At 40.4% G+C, this 12,490-nt stretch overlaps 1 protein-coding gene across 2 annotated transcripts in view; it reads left to right on the top strand.

Annotated features, from left to right (window-relative positions):
* The window catches only part of dmxl2 (Dmx-like 2), a 36,198-nt gene that overhangs the window by 12,628 nt on the left and 11,080 nt on the right, over positions 1-12,490 (top strand). For both annotated transcript variants that reach the window (XM_066701389.1, XM_066701388.1), the window contains exons 16-28: positions 30-149; positions 255-482; positions 780-2,453; positions 3,641-3,751; positions 4,211-4,380; positions 5,037-5,134; positions 5,296-5,461; positions 6,406-6,670; positions 7,101-8,185; positions 8,283-8,474; positions 8,774-8,850; positions 8,938-9,068; positions 9,724-9,972. In XM_066701389.1, coding sequence (XP_066557486.1) covers positions 30-149; positions 255-482; positions 780-2,453; positions 3,641-3,751; positions 4,211-4,380; positions 5,037-5,134; positions 5,296-5,461; positions 6,406-6,670; positions 7,101-8,185; positions 8,283-8,474; positions 8,774-8,850; positions 8,938-9,068; positions 9,724-9,972 — 4,566 coding nt within the window. The remainder of the gene's footprint in view (positions 1-29; positions 150-254; positions 483-779; positions 2,454-3,640; positions 3,752-4,210; positions 4,381-5,036; positions 5,135-5,295; positions 5,462-6,405; positions 6,671-7,100; positions 8,186-8,282; positions 8,475-8,773; positions 8,851-8,937; positions 9,069-9,723; positions 9,973-12,490) is intronic.

Raw genomic sequence — 12,490 nt, 5'->3', positions numbered from 1 at the left:
GTATCTTTTTTTATTATCATCATTTACAGGATACCAACCTCCCCCTTTTTCCGAAAAGTTCTTTCTTGTAGTAATTGAGAAGGACAGCAATCGAAATTCTGTTCTTCAAATGTGGCACCTGCATTTGAAATCTGTGCAAGCTTGTGTAGGTATGTACCATGTTGTTTGTTTGTCTCTTTATTCTCCAAAGTTCATTCCCTTTTATATATACAACAAACACACAAATGTCTAACAGAGTGCCCTTTGTTGTGCAGGTAAAACTTTACCTGAACAGCTGTTTGAAAATCTGCTCACAATACCAACTCAAAACAATGCAGAGTCCTCTCCGGAGACCTCCCCTGGTCAAAGCCCCCTTCCCCGATCGTCTTCTACAGCTAACCTGCAGTCTGCCAGCAAGCTCATCCTCAGCTCCAAACTGGTCTACAGTCGGCAGCTGGAGCTCCCCCCCGGAGTGGAAGTCATCCGCGCTACCCCTTCAGCTGGTATTTTCTTTTCACACTATTTAAATAAAATGTTGAAGAAAGTGTTCTGACCAGATTTAGTTATACCACACTCAAGGGGAGAATGTACTGTCTTGCCTAACTGAGTGTATAGTTGGAGGACAGAGAAGTGGAGTATTATTTTGCGTTAAATTAATTGGTGTTCAGGTAGAAAACGCAAAGTTTTAGGTGCTGGAACCACACAGGATATGGAAAATTATATTAACTTTGAGAACTATACATAGTGCATGTGCATATTCTCATAGAGATGTTTTGTTTTACTCTCTCCACAATTTAAAGGGCACCTTAGCTCCTCTTCAATCTACCCAGTTTGCCTGGCACCTTACTTAATTGTGACAACGTGCTCTGACAGTAAAGTGAGGTTCTGGCGATGTGGTGTGGATGTGGATCCAACTTTTGAAGATCCTGACGACGGTTGCACTTACCGATGGGAGCCCTGGTCTTTGATGAATGAGGAGGAAGACAGCAACAGCGCAGTGTGTGTTTCTGGGAGACCAGTGGCTGTTAGCTGCTCATATACGGGACGTCTCGCAGTGTCTTATAAGCAGCTAGTGCAGAACAATGGCTGTGTATCTAAAGAATTCTCAATGCACGTGTCTATTTACGAATGCGAGTCAACTGGAGGATCGGAGTGGGTACTTGAACAGACTATTCATTTGGATGATTTTGCAAAAGTGGGTAGCGTGCTTAACCCCAGAGTCAGTGTTGACAGTAACTTGTTCGTCTACAGTAAATCCGATTTATACCTTAATGAGGAAATCTGCTTGAGTCCAAATATAAAACATTTCGTTCACCTTGATTGGTTATCCAAAGAAGATGGATCCCACATACTGACAGTGGGCGTGGGGTCCAATATACTAATGTATGGACGGATTTCTGGCATTGTAAATGAGCAAACCAGCAGCAAAGATGGCATGGCTATCATTACTCTGCCTCTAGGTGGAAGCATTAAGCAAGGAATAAAATCCAGATGGGTTCTTCTGAGATCTGTCGACCTTGTGTCTTCGGTGGATGGTACTCCTTCCCTGCCAGTTTCTCTTTCATGGGTGAGAGATGGTATCCTTGTTGTTGGAATGGACTGTGAAATGCATGTCTATGCCCAGTGGAAGCAAGACAAACCCACTGCTGAAGTAGAGGGGGATAGTCTGTCATCCACTGAAAACTTAGCCAGCCAAACTGTAGGAACTGACATCAAGGCCAGGGTGAAGAAGCAAAGTGTGTTTGAAGGGACTGGGGGTATGGAAGATGCTTTCAGAGCTCCTGCTGTCACTCAGGATGGGGGTCTTTTTGAAGCTGCCCATTCCCTTTCTCCCACTCTGCCCCAGTACCATCCTACTCAGCTTCTGGAGCTCATGGACTTGGGGAAAGTCCGAAGAGCAAAAGCAATACTCTCCCATTTGGTGAAATGCATTGCTGGGGAGGTCGCGGTTGTGAAAGATGTCGAGGCAGGAGAGGGAGGAGCAAGACGCCACCTCTCCAGGACCATCAGTGTCAGTGGCAGCACGGCAAAGGATACCATCATAGCAGGGAGAGATGGCGGCCGCGATTACACAGAGATTGACTCCATTCCTCCGTTGCCCTTATATGCTTTGCTGGGGGCTGACTTGGACACCTCCTATAAAGCGAAATGGGAAATGGGAAAAGGTCCTAAAGGCTCAGAAGGTCAAGCCCAGAAGTCTTCAGAGGACCAATACACAGACCTGTTTCAGGTCCAGTCTGTGACCACAGATGATTTTGTCAGCTTTGCTACTGAAAAGAAGGAAAGCAAATCCAGAGTTATTAATCTGTCACAATATGGACCTACCTACTTTGGCCCAGAGCATGCTCAGGTTTTGTCCAGTCATCTGATGCATTCCAGTCTCCCTGGACTCACTCGTCTGGAGCAGATGTTCTTGGTGGCACTGGCCGACACAGTGGCCACTACGAGTGCAGAAGTTAGCGGAAGCACCACAGGTATGTAAACCTGGGTTTGAGAAGTATTTTAAGAGGAGAAAGTTATAGCTTTCTGTTTATAGCTGTGGTGTTACCTGTGAGTGAAATTTGGCATGTCGTCTTTGGAATACACACAAGCTGGTGTTCCAATTAAACGAACTGAATACAGAGCAGAAGTAGGTTCATTGTTCATAATGGAAATGCAAAGTTAAGTGTTTTGTCTGGTCATGTACTATAGATGGAATTTGCTACATCACAGCTGTGCGAAACTAAAACCAATGCTAAAATGTTACTGCTGGAACATTTTTATAGACATTTGCATTTTCAATATTTTTTTAGTGAACTCTGTGAGTTTGAGGATTACAGTATACACTTTACTGCACAGTCAAAGCGAAAGAAGTCAGATTAAACAATCCTCTGTTTATCTGATGTCTTTTACCTCAAATATAAAACATATTTATTTAGTCTTTTCCAGAGTCGTATAGAACAGACGTTAACAGAGCGTTCCAGCACTTGAAGTTATCATTCCTTTGGCCTTAGAAGCAGGGATCAAGGGCACATTCAGCAGTCGGTGCAGGGTTCAAATGTAATTCCTCACAGTATTAGAAAGTCTGTATTACAGTGCAGCCAGTTTTCTTAATTGGATAAAGGCATCTGTGGAATGAATAAATGATAACCATATATATTGACGATTTACAAAATGTTTGCATTAAGCTAAAACTGGATGTTTTATTAATAATCTTGCATCTTCAATACAAATTTTAAATATGATCAGTATCAGGTAAGCTATGTTAAAGTCTGCTATTTTAACTTCAATTAAGCACGCCAGTTAAAATTAGCTTGCTTTTGTGTGATTATCTGGATTTAAAGATAAACCTTTCACATCCTAGATGTATAGCACATGAAAAAGGTGTTATTGTGATTTGTGCAGTGGTAAATTATCACCCTAGATACTGTAAATTGCACTGTTACTGACTTGCTATGCTGCAGATATCAGCCTTGCTAATCATACTGAAATCTAGACAGGCCCCATTATAAAATGCATAGCTAGACAGGCTGTGTCACGACGAAAACAGCAACAGAGAAGAAACAGAATGTGGGGTGGGGGTGTTCAGTTCGCCCGAGGCGCTGGCACTCGCTAGCTTATCCCATATGTTACTGATTTTTGCATGGCCTGGTTTTCTTTCTATTCAATATTTTGTTTATAGGAGGAGAGACTCTGGATGAATGTGGGTTGAGGTATTTGCTGGCAATGCGGTTGCACACCTGCTTGCTGACATCCCTTCCACCATTGTATCGGGTGCAGCTGCTACACCAAGGTGTGGATATATATTAATTTTCATGTTTATTTTCTTTTTTATTAACATAAAATTACCCAATGTTAAGTAGTGGAAAGTGGCAGCTGATTCTTCAAGTAAATATTGATGCAGCATTTTAGAATCTTAAAAACTATAGTTTATTATTGAATATTAATTACATAACAACCGTATAAATAAATAAATAAACAAATTGAAACATTGTATATGGTATCCTGTGAATATAACTAAAGAGTGATAATGTATTATAAAAAGAGATTTGCAATATTCCAGGTATGGTTTTATATCTCTGGTATATTAACATGCCTGTTCCGTCTCCAGCTCTTTAAGTGTTTTGTTGTTTAAAGTTGCAGCTGTGAAATTTAATGAAGCTTTAGTCCTGCTTTTCAAACACAGGGAGTCAAAGTACTAAGTTTCTCCCAAATGTTGTCTGTGAGTTTATCCTGGGTCTTACCTTCACAGGTGTGTCCACTTGCCACTTCGCCTGGGCTTTTCACTCTGAAGCAGAGGAGGAGCTGATCAACATGATCCCAGCCATGCAGAGAGGGGACCCTCAGTGGTCCGATTTAAGAGCTGTGGGAGTGGGTTGGTGGGTCAGGAACATCAATACCCTTCGCAGGATGATTGAAAAGGTATCTGTAGTTAGGGATACTTTTACTATTATAATTAAATGTGTGTGTGTGTGTGTGTATATATATAATATATGGGAACTGCAAGTATTTTTGGCTCTATTTTGTCTATCAATTCATCTCACAGCCCCTGAAGGAGTAGGGTGACATGAGAGATGAAACCCACATACAGACGCCTTTCAGAACTTTAGCTTTTTGGACACTGCAAGCCCCCAGTGCAAACAGTAGAGTGGAGGTGTCAGACAGAAGACTGGAGTAGCTGCCCCCGCAAGATCATATTTTTCAGGCTCTCAGTGGGTTGTTCATGCTGACTGACTCTGAATTTACCCAGATACTGTTGTGTATAGCCCCCGAGGGAATCCCGGTCACAGCTGGCTGGGCACACAACACAGCAGTCATCTCAGCAGAGGCACTCACCAGTTAAGCCACATGGGACAGAATGTAAAATTATTTTGAATTTGTGACTGCAGGACCCACACACTGTTTGTAGCAGTGTTTTTTTGTTTTTTATTTTATAACCTGTCCTTGATCTCCAGCCATACATTTCATCCAGAACTGCTGACTGAATGCAGGGTACAGTTAGTTGCATGTTGTATTGATTTCTTTTTGAATGCCAATATTTCATGTTTACTTTTTGCTGTTGTATTTTTTCTTTCAAGGTTGGGAAAGCAACATTTCAAAGAAATAATGATCCCTTGGAAGCTGCTCTCTTCTACCTTGCGATGAAAAAGAAAGCTGTTCTCTGGGGTCTGTTTAGGTAATGGTATCAGTCGTGCACAGTTCAATGCTAAGTGAGGTTTAACTGTATGCTGCTTTATGCAAAGGTCAAACTCACACAGCTGCTTGTGAATGACTTGCATGTGAAAATGGTTCCGGAAATGTTCAGTGTTGTTCTAAGTGTGCTGTCTTGATTGGCAGGTCTCAGCACGATGCAAAGATGACTGAGTTCTTCAGTCATAACTTCAGTGAAGACAGATGGCGTAAAGCGGCTTTAAAAAATGCCTTTTCTTTATTGGGAAAGCAGCGTTTTGAGCAGTCAGCCGCCTTCTTCCTACTGGCTGGTTCTCTGAAAGATGCCATTGAGGTTAAAAAGCACTTTATTTTTTATTTTTTTGATGGAATCGTAGTTGGGATATGAAACATAAATACTGAAGCAATACATAAATAGTGAATTGAAAAAGGTCTTCTACAAACTCCATAGATGTTTTTATGATCTAGTATTTGTAGTGATCAGTGAGAAGCCACTAATGCACAGGTGTTAGTGGATATTTTATGTTGATTATTTTAATCAATCCAAGTCTTCTACTTTACCCTAATATCTGGCTTTTACACAAACCACCCAGAGTTTAAATGTGCATATATCTGCATGCATGCCAGGGTACTGAGACTGAGATTCTTTGCAAGGTTGTAGGAAAGTTGTAGTTGGCCTTGATACTCAGTCAGTTATGTTAATATTCTTTTGGATAAACTGCGTCATAAGGAAAACTGACTTGAAATCTGTTTAAGGAAACTAATTAAGAGAAGACAAAAACTTTGCTGACTGAAAAACAAAAATTGTAATTTACCCTATTTTGCAGTGATTACATTTCCTATACAACCCTGAGACCTGTGGTTCTTGAAGTTGATATGGTCCTGTGGTGGAAAAATCCAGATATCCCAGTATATATTAGTCTAAACCATTAAGATAAGTCAATGGATGTACTAGGAAAATACCCAGTTAATGTACCTTGAGCAGAATGTTTAGCACTGCTTTCAGTCAAAACAACAAGATTAGACATGCTACTATATGTAGTTAAATGTAGCTCTTTATTTGTTTTGTGGAAGATCAGTTATATAATTACTGGTTAAACTGATAAAGTGATGTTGTAATACTATTTTATGAGATTGTGCAGAACAGTACTGGTTTTTATATTTTACAAATGACAGTCAATTTGTCTTATTGACTGTGATCATTGTTTTCCATAGTTTGCGATTTAAGCACAAAATGACCACATTATGTTTGAGTCTTTTTACTTCAAACCTTCACAGGTCTGCCTCGAGAAAATGGAGGACATCCAGTTAGCCATGATTGTTGCCCGTCTCTACGAGGCCGATTATGAGACGTCCTCCACTTGCAAGAGTATTCTTCACGAACGAGTACTTGGGTGTAACAGAGATGGCTCGGGCTTCTCTTGCACTAAACTGCACCCGGATCCTTTCCTGCGCAGTATTGCTTACTGGATAATGAAAAACTATACCAGTGCTCTGGATACTCTGCTGGAACAGATACCAAAGGAAGATGATGAAAATCCAGGTAACTTAGTTTAGATAGGTTGCTGTGCCATGTATAGATGTTATTTTCCCTAAGACTAAATAGGGACTCCTGGCAAGGGGGAGAACTTCTGCCTTTCTTCTGAATGACTTAATTAAATCAGTCACTGACCAGATTAACACTGATGCCAAGTATTAAGCTGTTGATGATGGTTATGGCAGTGGCTCTTGGGAACCAGAAGTGAGGTTCACTGAGGTGGGGTATTAAAAGTCTTCATGTAGGTACTTTGGATCTGGTTCTTCAGAATAAAACCCAGCGTGAACAATGAGGGGACATTCCAGTTTAGAATATTCAGACTTCATGTTTTTCTTTATTCTTTACATGTATTACTTTGATGAAGGGAACCACAAATTTGTAGAAAAATAATAATAATAATAATAACTTTTAAATCAATGTCTTCTATGTTTTTCAGATGTGATGGTGAAATCTTGCAACCCTGTTGTTTTTAGTTTCTATAATTACTTACGAACCCATCCACTGCTAATCCGACGCCACTTCGCATTACCGGACAGCACGGTAGCTACACAAGGTCTGACAGCTGAGAAGAGCAATGCAAATGAAATCAATCTTATCGAGAGGAAATTGTTCTTTACCACTGCTAATGCTCACTTCAAAGTTGGTTGTCCAGTCTTAGCCCTCGAGGTCCTATCCAAAATCCCCAAAGTCACCAAGAAGTCAGGATCCTCTTTAAGCAAGGAGCCCTCAATGGTAAATATTACTTCATCTCAATTGCAGGAAAATGGCGGAAAGGCTAGCGATTTTAATTGGTCAGTGTCAGACACCACAACCACTGGTGCCGTCTGGGGAAGCAGTAGCGATTCTGCAGCTGGCCTTGACTGGAGTCAGCCTCTTGTTAAAGTAGAGGATGAGGGTTTGCAGCTTGACTGGGGCGAGGACAAGGACGAGGATGAAGATGACGACGGAGGCTTAACCATGAAGGAAACCAAATCTGATGAAAAGATTGCACAGCTGAGCCAAGGGGTAGCGAAGCCTCCAAGCCTTCAAAAGGATGACTCCGGCTCTGCCGATTCAGAAGTAGATGTCATCGCGGAGCAGCTGAAATTCAGAGCGTGCCTGAAGATTCTGATGACTGAGCTCCGGACGCTCGCTACAGGCTATGAGGTGGACGGAGGCAAGCTGCGCTTTCAGTTGTACAACTGGTTAGAAAAAGAAATAGGGGCCATGCATCAAATCTGTAACTATAAAGTGGAAGGAAAGGACGCCTCTACAGAGATGGAGAAGTGGAAAGATGGTGATTCGCTCGATCAGGATGATCCTTTGGACAAGACTGATGCAGGGGCATATGAGCGACACCAGCTGGAGCGGCGCAGGCTGCAAGCCAAACAGCAGCATGCAGAGAGGCGCAAGGGATGGCTGCGGGAGAACCAGGCACTGCTGCGAGTCTTCCTCAGCTACTGCAGTCTGCACGGGGCTCAGGGAGGGGGCGTGGCCTCCGTAAGGATGGAACTCATATTTCTGCTGCAAGAGTCGCAACAGGTCAGCTGCCTTGTCGCATTCAATATTGAAATGGGAAGATGTTCTTCCCCCACTTTTTCTTAATCCTTTTGTTTCTTTGTTTTGTTTCTTACTATAGGAAACTACAGTTAAACAGCTTCAGTCGCCTCTTCCCTTGCCAACAACGCTGCCTTTGCTCTCTGCAAGCATTGCTGCTACCAAGACGGTCATCGCTAACCCAGTTTTGCACCTGAGCAACCACATTCACGACATCCTGTACACAATAGTGCAGCTGGACTCACCGCCGCATCCAGACATTCATGATGATAGGGTAAGTAACCCTAAGGGGGCTTCAAGATCTTATCTGTATGGCTTCCAGATCGATGGGTGGATCGCAGTCAACTGGGTCAGGTTGTGGACCACTGGTCTGTTAGTCATTTAAGAGTTCTTTTCATTTTGTACGATTTTAGTTGTTATGGAAAACAAGTTGTCCCGCTCCTGGGTGTAAAAGTATTTTTATTTAGGAATGCCTAAATTCATGATTATTTCTTTAAAATAAGTTTTATAAATTGTATTTTATATTATGTTATAATATGTTGTGGTTTACAGTTTTGGTATTTCTCACTGCAGGCCTATTTACTACACACTTTGGCTGCTTCCCTTTCTGCTTGCATCTATCAAGCTCTGTGTGACAGCCATAGCTACAGGTAAGCCTTACAGTACCGGTATGCTTTACCAGAATTTATGGAATCAAAAAGAACATCATGGTAAATCAACTTCTTTTCCATATGAAGCAGTCAGACAGAAGCCAATCAGTTCACTGGAATGGTTTACCAGGGCCTGTTGTTAAGCGAGAGGCGGAGGCTGCGCACAGAGAGCATTGAGGAGCACGCAACGCCAAACTCTCTTCCTGCACAGTGGCCAGGTAAGGCTTTTTGCCAACTATCTGCTAGGCTGAGTGCCAGGCAGTATTTATCGAGTTCCATTTCAAGTGTTTACCAGGACATTGCTACAGCTGTCCCCTTTTTTTTTTTTTTTTTTTCCTCCCTCACTCTTTGTGTTTGAAGTGTACCATTTAAATATGTTGTTTGCCAGTCCCATGATCGTAGCATTCATGTCTGTCTTCACATTTATAAAAAGGTGCAGCAGTACATCCAGCCTCCCTGGAACAATGTACGATCCAATTTCTTAGTGTTACCAGATTTTCCATTTTCCGCAAACCAGTCTGACAGAGAGAGATGGCGTGCGGCTGTGAGGATGCTGTTGTAAGGAAGCAGAGGAAGGAAAATGCTGCAGATTAGCACCCTACTAAAAAATACTCCACATATTACTGTGCATAATTACTTGTACATTTATAAACCACACACTATGCATAGAGAGTTTTTTATAGCTTGTTTTATGTACATTTAACAGACCTCAAACCTCTGTGTGAAGCCATGGCAAAGCACAGTAAGTGCAAAGTGTAAGTATGGGGAGATGCAAAACTTCCTAGGTGTCCCTTCACCATTGCAGGCCATAGTCATTCATGCTGTGTGCAGGGAAGTACTGCGGTGTGATGGGTCTCGCGTATCTTTGCACAGGTGTCAGCTCACTCATCAATCTGCTGACGTCGGCCCAGGACGAGGATCAGCCCAAGCTGAATGTGATGCTGTGCGAAGCAGTGGTGTCCGTTTACCTCAGCCTCTTGATCCACGGCCTCGCCACTCACTCCAGTAACGAGCTTTTCCGATTGGCCGCCCATCCCCTCAACAACCGCATGTGGGCGGCCGTGTTCGGTGGAGGAGCCAAGCTCATAGTCAAGCCAAAGAGGCCCCCGGAAATAGCACCAGGTACGGTGTGGATGCTTCTGTGTGTGTTTACAATTGTACTTGATTTACTAACTAATTATCTATTACAGTGTACTGTGGAGTATAAATATTTTTAAACAAGTATTTAAGTAACAAAATTATTATTTATGTCTGGAAAAGTAAAGATTTGAAAATGCCTCAAAAGGATAGGAGATATACACCAGTCAAATAAAAGAAAAGTTCAGTTATTCATTTTACTTGTAGAAGATTATTAATGAAACGCATCGCAGTCATGCGGCAGAAACAAAATTAAAATATTTGTATTATCGTTATGTGCTAAAGGTATTTCCTGGTTAATCATTTAATGTGACCATTTGTATCATAAGAAAACAGACAGCCTATTTTCTCATGATATAAATGCTCACATGAAATGATTAACCAGGTAATAACTGTGATGTGAAGAGGAAATAATGAAATATTCTTCAGTGGTTTTAGGCTGATATGGTGAAACGCAAACTTAGTATAGATATACATACTGAACAATCTCCATGCCTACCACGTGAAACCTCTAAAACCTGGTTTATTTAAAAATGTGCTGCACAACGTAGGGGAAACTTGATTGTATTGTTTTAAAAAATGAATAGATTGATACACCGTGACATGGATTTTGCCTTTAACAGCTCTATTCCATGCAAGTAAAAAGGAAAGCTTACAGGTAGTAGGGACTGAACAAAGTAAACCAGCATTAACTGAGCAACAGCCTGCATTGCAAATTACTCCCACCCCTGTGAGCGCCGGGGAAATAACTGTGGAAGTGGCACATCAATTAAGTTGTGAGTAGTTGGAGTTGGTTGCAGTGCAGTGTCCATATTTTCTCATTTATATTTTGCCTCTTGTTGAGTTATTTTCAAAGTCTGGAACAACATTTTACTGATTGAAATGAAACTGAAGATGAAGATGTTTGAGACATTTTTCCACTTGTAGAAAAATGCTTAAAAAGTAGCATGATGCGTGTGCCTTTGTTTTTGTGTTGCATTAGTATAGTAAACGTGTGTTGTGTCTTTTCAGTGAATTGTATTTTAACATGCTTGTATTATTAACAATGCAGCCAGTGCTGATAAAACTGCAATGGATTCTGAGGTCAAGGGAGATCAAAATTCTGATTGTAATGGTTCTAATACAGGTATATTTTTAATTGCACCGCACTAGTTTAATTGCTTTGATTTAAATTAAGTACAGATGGGTACTACAAACACAAATAATAGCCCTTTATTTTAAGCAGAACAATTTAAAGTCGAAAATTCATCCATTACTGAAGAACATTCAAAGCTAAATGTCACAGATGACTCTGAAATTGCAAACATAATGAAGAACACTTTAGATTCATTTTTTATTGATTGATTAATACCTAAATCATTAAGTGTCCTAAAACTATTATAAAAACTACAATGTAAGTTAGCAAGTAAAAATGTTAGTCCTTTAAACTTTTTCCCTAACTTTGAAAATGTGACCTTGATTCCAGTCTTCCCTGTGGAAGTGAACACACTGCACAAATTAAATATTTATTTTTCAAATGTAGTCATCTTCTTTGTACCTTATCTACAATCCAAGTAATAGGGCTGTGTCAGGGTACAGCTGTACAGGGTAATCAATACTCATAGCATTGAGCATCTTAAGGTTATACGTCATTTTTATAATTTTTGTTCTGTTTTAATTCTGTTTCAGTTTTTCATATTCTTACCTCATAACCTGTTAAAGTTGGTTGATTTGTTCACAGTGCTGTATTAGGCCATCTGTTTGTCGTACACAAACACTTTTAGTTTAGTCCTACATTGTGCAGTCCTAATAAGTAATTCAGCTATGAGATGTTGTAATCTACAGATTAAGTATGCATGTTGCAAAACCATAGGGGGAGAGGTATATTTTAATTCAAATATTATCCAGTTTAATAGGATTTTCAATTAATCATTCTATTTAATTCACATGTGCAATGTGAATTTAAATTAACATAAAAGGCTTCTATTTAAAAGCCTCTTTGGGTAGTTTTCTCTGTACTTCTCAAATCCTGTGAATGGTTTTTAAGAGGGATTGAAGATATTGTACAAGCAGATGCACAAATGCCAAGCAGTCTATCTACATTTTCCCTCTAAATGTTAATGCATTGGCCTTTAGCAATGTTGAAAAATTAAACCTCCAGAACCTCCTTTTTTCTTTTTCTTTTTTTTTTTTTCTTTTCAAGCACTTGAACTAGTAATCAACCCGGACGTCAGAAACAAAAGTGCAGATTTTTTCTAGAATGGTTTTATTGATAGTTTTATTGGCCTCTTAGATATGCTTTGTTTGTGCATTTATTCTTAATACATGCAAATGTATAAAATAGTTTTACATCTCCTTAATGAACATCTGGGTATTTGCAGTTCTGTTCACAGGAGAGAATGCATATGAATCTGCTGTTTGTTACAGGGCATAGGTTTAGATGGAAATATTACATAATATTGTCTTTAAGTAATGTAGAATTTAGGCTGTTTGTTTCTTACATGTATCTCATGGCCAAATATAA

Source organism: Amia ocellicauda, chromosome 4 (assembly GCF_036373705.1).
Source record: "Amia ocellicauda isolate fAmiCal2 chromosome 4, fAmiCal2.hap1, whole genome shotgun sequence".
In the NCBI taxonomy this organism is placed as follows: domain Eukaryota; kingdom Metazoa; phylum Chordata; class Actinopteri; order Amiiformes; family Amiidae; genus Amia; species Amia ocellicauda.
The sequence above is the reverse complement of the archived record's forward strand: the minus strand, read 5'-3'. Positions and strand labels throughout refer to the sequence as shown.